Source organism: Pteropus vampyrus, unplaced genomic scaffold (assembly GCF_000151845.1).
Source record: "Pteropus vampyrus isolate Shadow unplaced genomic scaffold, Pvam_2.0 Scaffold46, whole genome shotgun sequence".
Lineage (NCBI taxonomy): Eukaryota > Metazoa > Chordata > Mammalia > Chiroptera > Pteropodidae > Pteropus > Pteropus vampyrus.
In genome coordinates, this window is record NW_011888827.1 from 2,741,901 (window position 1) to 2,758,634 (window position 16,734).

Sequence of the window (16,734 nt, forward strand, 5' to 3'; positions counted from 1 at the left end):
AGCTCGTTTGTAGAGTGAGAGAAAGATGACGAAAAGAGAAAATTTAAAGAGCAGAGTTCTAGATAGCATGTAAGCAGGTGGCATTGCGATGAGCACAGGTAATGGGGTTAGACTTGGCAAGGGAGCTGAGTCTTTCTTGGAGGCGAATGGAAACAGGATGGAGGAGCAGAATAAATGCAGATAACTCCTTTTGAGGTAGATGAGAAGAAGAGTGTAGAAAGGACATACATGTCCTTGGTTCTTTTCTTACCTCCCTTCTCCCACCTCTGCCTCCCATGAAGTAGGGGGCGGAGTTATAATCTGCTGAAAAGGAAGGCAGTAGGGTTGAGGGTATTTGGGAAAATGGAAAAGAAATGTAAGTTTCTTAGAGGAACGTGAAAACTTTCAAGGGCAGAATTGAGAACCCACCCAGCTGAGTTTGAAAAACAGCTTTTGGCGAAGCCAGTGAATTGAGTGATTTTCTGTGGCATTGCTGAGGCACAGATCTTAAAGTAGTAGAAAGAAATGGTTGGGAATAGCCAAAACGTGGTAAGGTGTTGAAGGAAGTTGAAGATATTGCTTAGGTTGGCGGTTCTCAGACTTTATCATGCTTAGATTGTTGGGCTTCACCCTCAGAGTTTCTGATTCAGAAAACTTGCATTTCTAACAAGTTCCCAGGTAATGCCGATGATGCTTTTGGTCCAGACTCAGACTTGGAGAGCTGCTGCTTAGAGTCTAGTTAGAAAGGGTTAATCATGGTTGCAGGCCAGAGAGGCAGGAAAAGAGAATGCAGGAAGGGACTGAAGGGCAGTGAGAATGAGTGGTGGTGCCAGAGTGTGGGGTTCTGAATGAAGACGAGGCAGGCAGGTTTGCTAGCTGCAGAGATGTGAGATAAGTGGAAGGACAGACACTTGTGCTTGAGAGAATTCATTCCAGATTGGAGCTCTCAGGTGATCTCTGTTACATGGCCTAGAGCAAGCCAACTCAAATTATTGGTCTTCCAAGAGATAATGAACTCATACCCGAATGTAACTCAGGGGACTGTTTCCTTCTTTGAGAAAGTCTTGTTGTCCTCCGTTACCTCTCCTTCCCTAAAAAAAAAGTCAGCTAAATAAAACTTGCATAGTCATGTCGTTGATTTGCATCTGGCATAAGCTCCATTCATGCAGTGGCACTATTTGCAGACCAGAACTGGTGCCCAGACCACACTTGGAGTGGCACTGTCCTAAGATGTAGCCTACTGAGGGAGGTTGGAGTTAGAAGTCCCTGAAGATGAAGAATGTGGAAAAGTGCATCCAGGGTGTTTAAGACCAGCTGGAGAGGTGTTCTGCAGACATCCAAGAAAAGGAAATTTCTGGACACTGGTAGATGATCGCAGGACTAGAGTGTGAAAAGGATAGTAGTGCCACAAGGCCTAGGGTCAGAGACTCCAAGGAGCACTTGAAAGAAGCTTTCAAGCTTTCCGTAATTTTTTTAGGCAAATTATGTGTGAATATTTTCTTTTTAATTTAGAAGTATAAACTTTATTCAGTTTTTGCCACAAGTAGTCAATCTAAGGGGAAAAAACCTCATATTTACCTGTGATAGAATTATAAATTAAATTCTAGGGGAAAGTTTGTGATCTGGAAATGAACAGCTTCTCTTAGACTGAAGTAATAGTACTTTTTTTTAACATTTGTTTTTCAGTTGCAGTTGATGTACAATATTGTAGTAATGTCAGGTGTACAACATAGTGATTAGACCTTTACGTAACTTAGGAACTGATCACCCCAGTAAGTCTGGTCCCATCAGACGCCATACACAGTTATAACAGTATCGTCGACTGTATTCCGTATGCTGTACTTTACATCTCATGACTATTTTTGTAACTGGCAATTTGTACTTCTTAATTCCTTCACCTTTTTCACCCATTCCTCCACAACCCCCTTTCCATCTGGCGACCATGAGTTTATTCTGTGTCTATGAGTTTGTTTCTGTTTTGAATGCGTGGCTATTTTTAAAATCTCACTTCAACAGTACATAAGAACAACACTTCGCTTAGTTGATGGGTATGTTCAAGCAACACAGTGATGGAAGAAGCATTCCCAGAACTTCTTTTATTAGATCAGAGAGGAGAAGTTGGTTAACTGAAAATGTTAAAGGATACACTAGATAAGCCACGGTTAGGATAAAATCTTGTAAGATGCATATATTAGACCATTTTAAAAATTTTGTATTTTCTGTAGTAATTATTTCCACAAGCTGAAACTCAATTATTTAAGCCTCATCATCTTTCCATAAATATATATGATGAGTCTTATGTGTTTGGTAATCCCATGAAAATTTTAGTTATGATTTCCTAAATTATCTTCAAGTATAAACATGTCTATAAGAAAATAAAATCATTCTTATATATAATTTTCTTCCCATGTTTAATATCCAACTTAATACCATAGTCAAAAAGGAGAGGCTGTTGAATGAAGTCTCAAGCTACAGGAATAGGCAGTAGAGAAGAGAGGCAGAGGAAAATTGCGATTGAGAATACAGACTCTGGGCAAACCTTGATTCATATCATGACCTTACCACTTACAGAAACTGTGACCTTGGTCAAGTTAGTCTAAGCCTCTGTTTCCTTACCTTCAAAACAGGATAACAGTATTATTTTATAGAGTTGTCGTAAGGATGAAATGAGCTTTTTATAGTACTGAGCCAGGGGTCTATCACATAATAAGCATGTCATAATTTCTAGCTATTATCAATGTTATTTATTATTGTTATTAAGAGAAAGGATAGGCCTTGGAGTCACAAAAATCTGGATTTGTATCTCCTTTTTTTTAGTTCAAGAAGTTACATGACCTCGAATAAACCATTTAATGTCTCTGAGTGGCCTTCTCCTTGTCAGTAAATGAGAGTGGTACCAGCCACCACATGGGGTCATCATGAGAATCAGGTGGTTTGAGTACATAATATATTTGGTATAGTCCAGAGCCAGAGTTGTGGCTAGCAAATGTTTATTATTATGGCCTTTCTTTCTTGCCTTTAAGTTTTCCATTTTTTTTCTTCCTTCAAGTCGGGCCTTGAAAAGAGCATAGACCAGGCAGTGGAAGAGTGGAATATTGAGAAGGCTGAGGAACTCAGCAACCAGCTAGCTACCCGAGAGGTAAGTGATGGCACATTTTCTCTATTTCCAAATTTTCTAAAATGAATGTACATTCTTTTTATAATCATAAATTCAGTATTCAGATATTTGACCTAAGATTTTTCTTTCCATCCATTTTCTTCCCTCTTATTCTTCCATTTATTTCGAAATGCTAGGTTTTATTTTTGTCCTAAATGTTTTTAAATTATTTTAAAACTCGTGGTAGAAATAATCCATGATTGATATGCAACCCTAGGTTTCACCGAGTTCAGAGAGCATTTTGGCAGTTGTGATTAAAAGGCTAGCTTTCTTTTTCTGTTTGCATCTTTAACTCAGTTTAACTCTCCCTGACAGCTCTGCACATCCTAATGTCACATCTCAACATTTCCGTAACCCTTGCTCCCCCAGATGCTTCCTATTCTGCACATTTCCCGCAGCCCTAAAGAATCTCCAGTCTTGGCAATTTTTACTTATAGTCTATAGTATCAAGTTAGTAGCTATGTTAAATATTCCTTTTCCAAGTATACAAGGCTTCCAGAAGGTTCTGATTTGTACCTTCTGAGGAGAATATTCCTCTAATTGGGAATCACTGCTAGGTGTCGCTAGGCAGTCACACATAGAGTTCACGTTGGCATATGTTTTGTTGTTGTTGTTGTTTTGTGATTCTTTTTTATTCTCTCTAGGGTGAAAGCTCTACTATAGCTTTCATTTTTAGCATCACTCTACTTGCATTTCATTCCTAAGTTATAACTACTCCATGGTGTCTGATTACATACAAAATATCTTTAGTCCTCTGTGTAAACTGTTGGCCATGTGTACTATTCTTTCCTACTCACCTGCAGGTGAAGGTTTTTTCTAAGACTAGGATAAAATCACTATTTCAATAAATTCTTCTATGGAAATACTGTTACACTCTTTCATCATCAGATGTCGGAAGAAACAAGTCTAGAAGTGAAGCTTAGGGATTCAGAAATTATGTTATTTTTCCTTCAGCTGAAATGATGTACTGGGAAGAGATGAGTCACCAGTGGCCTCGTGTCCACCGGTGGTTGCATAGTGACTCTCACCTTGTCTGCCTCACTCGTCTTCTCTCGTGAGCTTTCCTTTCTCTGTCCTTCGAAGCTGCTTGTGAGAATGTACAGATGGAGTGCCTTTGAGGCCTCAGATGTGTGTTTCCTTTAAGGAGATTAGTTTTCTGATTTGTGTTTTGCTTTGTCATACTGCTGTTTTAGAAATGGGAATTGTATAATACTGACTAGGTCTTTTCCATTTTAAGGGTTCTTATTTTCTGTCACACTTTATGACAAATGAGATTGCTTTAAAAATACATATTTTCAGCCCTTGTAAGGATAGCAGACATTTCTTGTGTTCTTTTTACTTCCATACAAATGTAATGTTTTGTTCTAGTACAATAAATTAAATTTATTTAGTGTGGAGTTAAAGAATTCTGATTAAAAGGAAAACAATAATTTGGGTTCTATTCTTGTCTTTGTATAAGTGGAAAAACATCTGGAAAGTTTTTGCTGTTCAGACAGACATTGGAAAGATACTGATGCCATGTTAATTAAGCATCCATGAAGACTAACTAAAGTAATCAAGATGGAATTCTTGAATAAATAGTTTAGTTTGAGATTTAATTTTTCATATTTATCCCTTTGGTGCCAGTCACTGTGGAAATGAGAGATGGGATTTTGAGAAGTAACTAATTGTGAGTTTGGGGCAGAAACTCTTTATGAATTAAATGTACATATGCATGGTAGGTGTCCTTTTGGAAATCAGGTATATTGGTTTTTAATCAGTACTGGTTTGTTTTTTTTTTTTTTTTTTTAAGAAGCAGTGACTGGGACCAGCTGATAAAGCCTTTGCTCAGAGGCACAGATCCCAGAGTTCTTAAAGCTTTTTCTAACCATAATAAGTGAAACTAATTTTTGATGTTTAACATTTATAAGCCTGTGAAACCAATAGGGCAGCATTAGTATTGAGAAAAATGAAGCCAAAAGTAGAATCATGTTCTAGGATAGGCCTTGAAAACAGTTCCTCAAAAAAAGAGGTATGCCAAAATAGGGTGTCAATACACTATCGTGACACAGCAGGTACACATGTTTCCAGAACCATATTCCTTTAAATTAACAATGACATTAAAGATGTATGTAAGCTGGTTTGAGTTGGGGGTGACTCTCGTTCACATGTTTGAAGCCTGGATTGTATTCTCATCTTTGGTTTTGCCATGTGGTAATGTGGTTGCTTTGGGACTGTCCCTCCTGTTGATTGAAGAAATACTTTTTTGTTGTTAATAATCTTGGAGGAGAGAAAAGTGAAAAAATATACTTGGATTTGTGTCATACTGATGAAACTGTTAAAAAAAAAAAGGTTTTTTAAAAAATATTATTTACACACACATAAGTACTCGAGCATATTTGTGGCTTGTTAAATAACCTCAGTCCTGAACTGGAAGTACATTCCATTCATTGATAGTGATCCTTCGAAAATGCCATCCTCTGGTACTGGCCTTTTCTAACACATTATCTTCGTTATGATCCAGATCATACCAATTTATGGAAATTAGTAAAAACTAGTATTTTAAAATTAAGTGCTAAAGCTTAGATTTAATTAAGTAGTCAGCACTTAGATTGAAGCTCACATTTTGGAAAGAGAATTCTTCTCTAGGCATCTTCATGTTAGCCTGCTGTAGATAAATACCAGCTTTGGCAGCAGACAGTGAATTTCTGCCAATAAGTGAGTCCCACCTATGTTAACTGTATACATCATTCTGGTTGAATTCAGTTATGCCTGCGCGGTGTCAGGGCTGAAACAAATGGGAAAAAGAAGTTGCCTCTGAATTTTATTTGAGCTTTGTATAGCTCATGCCCTAAAAGATTAATTTTTTTATAAGTGACTCAAATCGGATGATCTTTGACAATATCAACTAAACTTAATTCCTTGAGAACATCAGTACTTCATGTTGTAACATTATAATCATTTTGTGTAACCTAGAAAGAGTAGTCATAGTATTTTTTACAATTTGCAAGGTATTAATAGTCACACCCAACGTATTTTAGTTTATAATCGGCTGCCATCTTTGCTAAGGCCCAAAACCTTCAGTTTGGAGTAATGATATAAAATGTTTTTATATTTTAAAGCTCTTTGTTCGAGTTTATGAATGCAGGTCGAAGGCAATGACTTCCACCTTTAGTGCTGCTGAGCATAGTATTTATTTAGAAACTATCAAGGTATCACAAGTATAAGTGATAAAATAGTATCCCATTTTAATATTAATCTTTTTATCGTATAAATATTACATTGGGAGTATAAATTAAACCAAGAATTTTAATTGTATTAAATTTATTAAATACAATGTAAGTTTTTTTGCATTTATATGCAAAAAATCTTGAAATAGTACTTAATATTTAAATAACAAAGGTAGGAATGGCCTATTTAAAAAAAAAAAGAAAAACCAGTGTTGGAATTGGTCAAGTTATAGTCTTTCCTAGCTAACTAAAGTGTTGTCTAAAATTGGGCAACTTATTTATTTGTAGTATAAACTGTTTTTAGAGCAATTTTCTAGAACATCTGAAGAGGTGTATATACATTTGAAGAGATAGTTTCTGCATTTTATGTTAACATCTGAGAACACCCTTTCTGAGAAATGCTTCGGGTGTTAGCAGTGCTTATTCTCCTTTCACAGTTTTTCCAGTATGGTTTATTGTTAGTCTTTAGTTTCCTTGAGAGGATTCTGGCTACAGTTTACCCTTTTTATTTTGGTTGTTAGTTTTATGTTGACGTACATGCTGGTTGTCTTCATGGAATAAGAGTTTGAAGTACTTCCTCTCCAAAACCTTTCCAAAAAATACAATTTTATCAGGTTTTCCTTTCAAAGTATCTGGAGCATTATCACAACTAGAGTTCATAATTGAAACATTTGTTTAAATTTTTGAAATAGCGGTGCTGTCAAACTTGGTAAGTTTAAAATTGCTTCTCATCAGTGCTGCTTTCAAAGCTCTAATATTTTAGGAAAGGTGCTTGCAACACATACAGAAAAAAGCTGAATTGAAAGACTTGTTATAGTGAATGAAGTCTTGTGGTTTTAAACCCTTTTTTTTCTGTAATCCAGAGAGCAGAATTATTTTTCTATTTTCGCAAATACTTTCTTTGGGTAGAAATACCTTACCCATGTTTTCAAGGTGAAATGATTCATTCAGATACGAAGCTGTACGTAGATTCCAATTAGCTATTACAAGAATTTTTCCTTGGAACCTGTGACCTTATGCAGGATGGCAGGTACTTTTCATTTTCTTAATTTTTGTGATTTCTAGCCACCGAAGATTGGGTAAACAAAGTAAAAATGCATTAAATATTACTCATTTTTATATATTAAGAATTTTAAATGAAATATTTCCATTTCAACATTTTATTTTATAGAAAAGAGATTACTTTGTTAATATAGTACCAGGGGTGTAGACAAAGAATACATTTTTTCATACATAGTCTCTAATGCCTGCAAAGTCTCTGGCAAAATACATTTTGTGTTCTTTGAAATTTTACCACTCTGCCTTCTGTCCTGTACTTTTTCTTTATTTTTTTTTTCTTTCCAGTTAGACAGTAGCATTTAGGATCATTTTCTTTGTAGTAAATTTCACTGATTAGCAATGGGAAGGAATATAGGACACTGGGGAGAGAAACGCCCTCGCTCAACAGGCTCTTGCTACTCAGCTGCTTGACCAGCTACCTGGACAAGTTGGGCATCTCTGCCACCTGAGGGGTATGTGGTCTGTTAAGGATCATCTCTCGCTGACTCATTCTCATTAACTTTGGTCACTTCTTAGTGCTTTTTTAATTTAAATGTTCCTCTGTGTATTTTGTTGTTTGCGCATAGTCCGGGGGTCTTTTAAATGGTGATTTTAATTCGTTGAAGCCTTGTTCTCTTTAGTTCTTAGAATTCATTTATTTCATATAGACGAACAATTAGCACAATGCCTGCATGGAAAATAAGCTATGCTATCCAGGTAAGGGAAGGCCTCATGATATTTCTTTACAGCGAGGTTCAGGATAATGTTCGTTCCTATAAAAAATTATGTGCAGCCTTGAAATTGGAGCATTTTAACATGAGAAAAATAAAAATGGTACCGAGTGATGGGTTTTTCTCTCGGGTCATTCGGTGTGCTTACTTAGATCTCATTTCGTTGAGCATGTTTCCTTTTAACCTTTGGGGCATGAGTGGATGATCACCTAGAATGCTGTTCCTTATGCTTTCTTTTAATTATGTTTATCTGTGCTTTTAACAAACCTTAAAAAAAGATTTCAGATGTTACAAGTCTAATTAAAGAGACAGACAAAGCACAGTTTATACTGTAGATTTTTTCTGCAGTTCAATTAATCAGCATGTTTTCTCTTTTAATTAAAACCATTTTAGTAAATTAAAGCCCACAGCAAAACACATATATAATTTGTTTGTAATTAGCTCTTAATTGGTGGTAGTTGAAGCTTAGCACCCTTGGTTTCTTTCTTCATGATTGCCATTTTATTAGCAGCCAGTCATTAATTAATCTTTTTCTAATTAGCTTATAAAACTGTTGATGGCACATTATTGTAAATGTGATTTTAAGTTCAAAGCTTGTTAATAAGCTTTCTTACTTAGAAGAACAGAGATAAAGAAATTGCTGAAAACAGTACTACAGTTCTTTTAAAAAAAACTGTCTTTCTTATGGGGACTGTGTAAAGCATCTAACAGCTTATGGTTAATTTTTTAATGCTTTTTTCCCCCTTATGAATGGAATAAGTTGCTTGAATATAAATGCCTATATCCAGGAGTAATTTCAACAGTATAACATTTTTTCTCCCTCCTTTGGAGTACTATAATCTGCATATAATTTGAAGCCTTAATAGTCATCATTAAAAACAGGTGTTATATAAACTATTGCTCTATGGAATCAAAATTGATTATATGAATCAAAGTATGTCTTCTCATACCTCATAGACCAAATACATTTTGTTAAATACATTGCAAGGTGAATCATATATATATATATACACGATATATATTTGTGTATAATAAGTAGATCTTTATGATGTGCTTTAGAAGCAGGATTTATTGGGTTATATTTTGAAATAAAAACCATTTGGGTTTAACTGATAGGACGTTGTAGGTATAAAAATAAACAGATGTTTGTGCAGTTTTACATCAGGGATATGTGTAGTACACAAACATGCAAACCTATGCATGCACATTTTAGGCTGTTTTCTGTAATAGAAAATGATTTGATGTAAATGACTGGATATGGCATAGCTTGTTTGCTGTCATGAGCTTGAGCATCTCAGGAATGACCATAGAGAAAAAGGTAGCAGTCCAGATGTAGACATCCCGAATTTACCAAAGCACATACCATATTAAATTGTGGTTTGAGTGAAACACATTAGCCACATCATATGCTTTATTGAAATAAATTACCAGTTTTATAAAACTCTTTTACCGCATGGTGTTCTGAGCAAAGTTTTCGAAGTTAGAAAAAATAAAGCATTATTAGTCATTGGAAATGCTTTCTTTTCTTATTTGCTTTTTGAACTTGGCATGTTATTTCAACTTTGGCTATTTCTTTGCTTGTTTTTAAGAAGGCATTTTATGATGCCATGGAAGAGACACTAGAAAGGGATAGCTGACAAGGAAAAAATTAAAAATTGGATAAAAAGTAAATGAATAATGTCATATTACCAAAAAGATGAGAGGCTAATTTGTGCCGACTTTTTGCTAATTTTGTTCAAGCCTCAAAATGAGGAGCTGTCACCCGTTCTGTGTAGCACTGATGACAGTGCCAATGATCCATGAAATAAGCTGCCGCTGGCTTTGTTCTGATAAGAATGAACAAATCTGCACAATGTTCGGCTCCCAGAATCTCATTTTCATACTTGCATGCAGGCTAAAAGAAATAAGCTGTTTGCAGGCTTGATTAATCAGACATTGGAGGGGTTTTTGTCTCTTTGATCTCTTTCGTCTCCTAGGTAACTTGCTTGACATTAATGTTGAGCTTGAGTAAAGACAATCAGGAATTGTCGACCAAACTGATATAAAAATTAAAGACCTTAACACTTTAAGTACTCCAGTAATGGTTCCGCTTTACTTCAGAAAACATCTGTTTTCATTTAATTAAAGAACAAAAGAGAATGGCATAAATATTTTTCATAGAGACCTATTATTCCATAAAAAGTTAAAGTATGATAATTGGTATTTTTAAATAAGTGCCTTGAAAGTATTCGAAAGGGAGGAAAACTTCATAAATCTGTTACAAGCTAGTAATTTTGAGATGAGTAAAATATTTTATGAAATGGAGAAGTTACAGTTGGACTAGATTAAGCTGTTTGAATGAGATGAGCAAATGATTATCAGCAAACTTTAGAATGGCAAGGTTTAGCCAGAAAAACTAACTTGATTTTAAAAGTTTGTCTTTTAAAAATCTCTACTATGTTACAAGATGTGCCATTATATCTGTTTTACAACCCAGTATGATTTACACATGCTAAACCTGTAAAATTGAAAGGAATTAAAAAAATGTCGCTGAGCATTTGCTTGAGGTTATGCAGACGCTTTTACAAATCTTCCAAGTGGCTGTAAAGATGAATGCCTCAAGGGTCCAGCCAGGGCCCTGCTTTTCCAACCAGCTAAAGCCCTTATCTTAAATCCAAGCAAAGTACCATTAATCTTTTTGAAAGACCTTTTATGGCTTTTAATATATCCCAAATTAGAACATTTTACACCCTTGGTTCCTGAAATATGGTGATAAAAAGCCTTTAGAGCTTAATTTTCCTTACTGCTTGCTCTGACCAATTTGCAGTTCTTTGTGATAATGTTTAGACACCTTAATTAAAATGCAGCAAAATATTGGATGTTCTATATGGAAAATGCTGATACTTTGGTTACACATACAAGAAATTCTGTATATGTTTTTATTCATTTAAAAAAATTTCTTCCCGCATTGTGTTGCTATAGTTATCTGATGACCCGAAACAGTTTTTAAATATAAAACCATTGACTAAGCTTTTGTGATGTTTACTTGGGCATGAAGATGCATTTTTCTTTTTACGGAAGTGAAGAGGGATTCCTGTTGGCCTGTATTATTTGTTTGTAATACTGAAACGTAGCACGATATTCTTTTATCTTCTGGAACTCGGGTTAATCATCTTGCCTGGGAAAATGTGTTTCCTCTCACCTGGCTCTTCCATAGAAGTATTACCCTTTCACATCTCCAAATATGTCCACTCTTTTAATTCTCCACAGGAATAAGTGAAACACATTTATTTTAAGCATGCGAAGGACACAAAATTGATAACGACTTTTCATCATTATTACAAGCTTAAAAGATTCTTTCTATAAAATACAGAGACCAGGTTTCTTTAATGTTTAGTAATTGAACAATGTGCCTTTTAACCTAACCTAAGGCAAAATACAGATAGAAAATATACCTTTTACATGGACAGGTCTGTTTGAAAGTGTTGCCTGTGCACTCAGTTATTTAGTACAAAAAATGATGGAACCCTCTCATGAATAACACACGGTTCATACATTATAATGAATTATTTTTAATAAATTTATACTGTGTCTTATGGAACGTATGCTCTCAATCTTTACTGTGTTGGGGATTGTGCCGGAATTGGCCTTAACATTAATAAAAAACTAAGCTTTTACATTCATAGAGTATGTGACCTTGTTGAGGTGAAGAGCCCATTTCAATGATCAAATGGACCACGTGTCCACACACGAGATGCTCTTTGACCTGTCTCTCCCAAATCCAGAGAACCCATGCTGGGACATTTCAGTGAGCTAGAAATGTAAGATACGTCTTCATTTACAATAGTTTTAGAAAATAACTTTGTTCCATAGTTAATAGGACATGGCAAATATGTTTCAGGTCATTTTTGTTTCATACTCGAAGCGTAGGCTCAATTTAAAAACGAGATAAACTAGCTGGAGTGGTACTTTTGTTGGGGAGCTGACTTGGCAAAATTTGCATGTGATACATAATATATAGATGTGATACATAATATATAGGAATATCGTTAAGTAGGAAAATACAGAATTTTTTGTTTTACCTTTTGGAATTGAAGTCAGGGAAGAGACCAAATATCCTACATGAATGTGGAGAGACCTAGCGTACAACTTAAACACAGGTAGCAAGCTGCGTTTTATGATAGTACACAGTATTAGGGTGCACTTAACGCCCTAGTATCGCACGGTACCCCATGTCTCCAGCCGCCTGGCAGTTAGGTGGAACTGTGCTTGTACTTCTGACCAGAGGGCGTGGGCAGGAATGATGTGTGTCACTCCTGGACTAAGGCTTTTAGAAGCCAATGTGGAGACCCTCCAGCCATCTCTTCCTCCGCCACAGTGAACTTGGAAGCCACACGTTGAGATGCTGTCACCATGAGGTGGCGGAGACCCCTGCCAGTCCACAGCTGACTTTAAGTGAAACAAGAAGTAAAAGTTCAGCCAAAGAGATCTGGGGATCGGTTTGATACCGCAGTTTTGGCTAGCCTATCCTGGCAGGTCCTAACCTGATTTTTTATGCTAATGACAACGGAGAGTTTTTCAGTGGCTAGGAAATCCATCCTACTGACACATTATACCACAGCATCCTTCCGGAGATGATTTTCTCTTTGGATGATGATGCTACAGCCCTTTGTGTCCTAGATCTTTTTTAGTTGACAGATGAACTTTTCTCTGCTAAAGAACTGGAAATGAAAAGAGAACCAAGAGAACAAGTCTTAAAGCAGTGAAATGTCACTGGCCACCCTTTCTCCCCAGCCCCACAATTTGAAAATGAGCCCTTTTGTTCAGTGCTCTGTCTCTGGTGCCTGGAACACACCTGTCAATATTATGCATTTGTGTTCATATAATATTTGTCGAATGAATGTTATCCTTGTGACAAAAGACAATGACAGCAGTAGGGCTGCTGATACTGGTTTGGGTTTTGAGGAGACACTGATCGGTCTGCTTTCTCGAGTGGGCTCTCCAGTCACAATGGGTCATCCTTTCTTCAGTGGCTTTCCCGTTGGTGTTGACCGGCTCAGCACCTTGGTTTGACTGTCAGGTTCTTTCATTCTTTATATGTCCTCTTTCCTGGACTGAAAAATTAGGGCTGTTTTTGCTCTTATTTAGAAATCCCAGTCCGTGCTTGATTACTACTCATTTGTTTCATCTGAAAGGAAACTGTTCTCCAAGATAAGCTGGAGAAATGGGCAGCCACCCTCACTTTCCTAACCCGGCTCCTCTCCTCACATGTGGGCTCTTAACCCCCTGCCGTGTGACGCTCTTGGCAAACAGATCCCTAAAACCTGGGCTTTGACACGTTGACTTTAAGTGGCGTCCAGGTCCTTTCTTCTCTTCCACAAGCCTGCCATCCACTGGTTTGCATGAGGTTGAGTGCAAGGACAGAAAAAGTAAGAAACACTAGAAAGAGATTTTCAGCCTTTGTTGTTTAACCTGGGTTCTTAACAGATGTTAAATTCAGAGCCCGCTAAAACCCGATTACCACTGTCCTGGAGACAGGTGCTGAGGAACAGCTCTGCAGCCAGAGAGGTGGGTGGGTAAAGCAGGGTGTGCGAGTGCAGGTTACGGCGTAGAAGCTGAAGGGCTGGAGAGACAGAAACGGAGACTGTCGGGGTGAGTTAGAGGAGACTGGAAGTGGAGAGGAGGAAGCTTAGTTGGGTTGGACCTTGTAGGGCTGGCCGATGGGTGTGAGGAGGAGCTCACGTGAACAGAGGGACCAGCGGAGGGGAGGCAGGTCCTCTGGCCCTGGTGCCCAGCCTTTTCGCCTCTTAGCACTCCTTGCATTCTTTCTTTGTCAGTGAATTAAAAGCTGTTGCCCATCATACAAAGTGCGTTTACAAAGTCGTAATTAGCTTTCCCATGTTTTATTAATCACATCTCCGACTGCCAATCAGAGCTTCTGATCGGCCTGAGATAACTGGTGTGACCGTACTGATCTGCTGTAATTCTAGCCCAGAGCAAAGAAACTTGATGTCTCTGTCAGTCTGTGCAGTCTTATCGGGGTGAATTCCTGTTGGGCACACCGAAATGAAATAGCGCGCAGATCTTTATCGCAACCTTTGGGGCCCTCGAGGGTCCTCAGTTTGGGAAGGGTTTCCATCCGGGAGACTGGAACGGGTAGGCTCAGGGACCTGGGAGGGTAAGGGAACATGGGTCACATCTGTGTAGCCCCTATGCTTTGATCGTACAAGGGGCCTAAGCATAAGAGTTTCTCATTTCTAGACATAGCTTTCTTACCCACAGATTCTCAAGTGTGTGTGTTCTCGTGTTAGTGGGAATTTATTTTCTCTTTTTTCCTCTTTTTCTCCTTTCTCATTCTTAGCTTGGTGTAAAAATTGCCAAAGCAATTGCCTGCCACAACTTTGTAAAAGCCAAAAAGGAAGCTGAAAATTCACAGGTCGCTCGAAAAAAGAAGAAACTTGCATGGGGGTAAGTTTAAGACTTTTGGTAGTAATTCTTCTAATTTCATAGAAACTACAGAAATCCTGTGATATTTTATGAATCCAGCTTGTGTGTAATTGTTATTCCTTTTTATGCTTTGTATCTGTGCTGAATGTCAGATTGTAAATAAGGAGACATTTCTTCATCCTGTTTGATGTTTATCTTTTAATCAATGGAGTATGTGAAAAATTTTTAATTTTTCTTTGGCATTTAGTAAATATATTACTTTAGTAAAGTATTTTAGAAATAAATTGAGGTTTTTATGTTTTTTATTTTAGATTTGAAGCAAAGAAAAGATGGGAAACTAAAAGCAACATGGGATATATGTAACTTGCCAGACTTCTTCAAGACATTGCGTCATTACTTGAGTTCCCACTTGAGTCTTCAATTGCTCAATTTCGTGAAAAGATTTTCCTGCTTGTGTTAATAATATATGTTAGGAAATTGACAGAAGTAGAAAAAAGATGCATAAAATTTGGGAGTTGATTATCAGATCTTTTCAATCTTTTCTAACAAGTTAATCCTATTGAAGTGAATCGAATTGAGTATTCTGTTATTTGTACAAGGAATCTGAGCATATGTAGAGGGGAAAAAATAGAATTTTATTTATTTCTATAGACCTGCAGTATAAAATCAATTTTACTTTTCATCCATTTGGTGTAGCATAGCCAAAGAGCTCCTTGTACTTTCTTATCTGTACTTAGTATAACTGTACTTATTCTGGAATTGTGTTTTTAAGATTGGCATTTGTTTATAATGGATTAGTCATAAGTGCAAGAAAGTCTCAATTGCTGTTGTCTTTACAGATAACTTTATCTTAATGTTATAAAAGTAATTATTGGTTCTTTATTGGAAGCAGTAGAGTTGACACTTCACAGTCTCAAAATAAAAGCGATTGATTAATTTTTATGTACCTTCAGATAAAACCTTATAATTTTTAAAAAAAGACAGAATGTAGTGTTTGGAGGATGATTTAAATTCAGCTCTGCCTGGAACTGTCTTCCTAAATATTTCTTTCAGCCATATCATTTTTTAAAATTTTGAGATGATTCTTAGAAAAGAAAATGATATTATATTAGAATGTTGTTAACTCAAGACAATATAACTTCGAACCTTCTAAGAACATGGTCTGATTGTTTTTGTTCCTCTTTCCCTTACTCCTTAAAAGATTGAATGAATTAATGAAGCTAAAGAGAGGATTGGTGCCATGGGACTTCATTGTCATTGGATGTGTGTGTCACGCAACTAACTAGAGAGGTTTTGAGAAATCACATAACCAGCCAGTCAGAGGACCATAGCTGTATATTTTCGGTTTTTAGGAGGCCTTTGGTGTCTTTACCTCCCTGCTTGGTGCTCAAAGAGGTAAAGAACTGCTTACTGTGGTTTTCATCAGTTTACCTTCATTCTTCTACCTTTATCAGAGGTTTTCCAGCTACCTGGTGTGAATTTTCTGTGGTTTGATAATATAAAGTCAGGAACATAGAAAATGAGTCATGATTATAATTCTGTTATTTTGTTGCTTTTAGGCTTACAATGCTAACAAAACTTTACTAATTTATGGTGGCATATTTGATATTTTACCTATGTTCTGGAATAAGTGAGTAGCTAAGTTGCTATTTAAGAGAACAAAAATTATATCTTGCTTCCACTTAGGTGAGAAAAGCCAATATAGAGAAGGCAAGATTTTAGGAGATTGTTTATCTGCTATAGAATTCATCATGAAAAGGTCCCCAGACTAAATATTGAAAAATCTTATATTTCGTCATTTACTGTCCCCTGTTGTGTTTTGTAGATACAGTTTACCGCTTACCTGCAACATCTCATTTTAAAATCCTAATGTGCGAATGCAAACTTACAGGGACCTTTCTTCTAAAAAATCCACCACACAATTCAGTGGTTTTGTCTGAAACATTAGAAGTATTATCTTTGAGCAGGCAAGTAATACAGAATTCTCACATGGACCCCAAGGCAGCCTCTGCCTTGTTTTTCTTTCCCGAATCCACTTTAGAGCATTTAGTGACCCCTGCAGGCATGCCTCACTGCTTGGCTCATGCTGAGGTCTTGCCAGAGCAACCACCTTTAGGTCTGGCTGTTTTGCGAGCCTCTGACCCAAAGTCCAGCCATGGAGGCCGTTGTTCAGCTGCTCCAGTGCCCGAATGGC

The 16,734-nt window shown here is 36.8% G+C and overlaps 1 protein-coding gene across 3 annotated transcripts in view; it reads left to right on the forward strand.

The window, feature by feature from the left end:
* Positions 1 to 15,696, forward strand: part of FAM204A (family with sequence similarity 204 member A) — a 30,530-nt gene extending 14,834 nt beyond the window's left edge. For all 3 annotated transcript variants that reach the window (XM_011359245.2, XM_011359243.2, XM_011359244.2), the window contains exons 6-8: positions 3,029 to 3,118; positions 14,455 to 14,561; positions 14,852 to 15,696. In XM_011359245.2, the coding sequence (XP_011357547.1) occupies positions 3,029 to 3,118; positions 14,455 to 14,561; positions 14,852 to 14,903 (249 nt within the window). In that variant the 3' untranslated portion in view covers positions 14,904 to 15,696. The remainder of the gene's footprint in view (positions 1 to 3,028; positions 3,119 to 14,454; positions 14,562 to 14,851) is intronic.
* Positions 15,697 to 16,734: the final 1,038 nt, after the last annotated feature.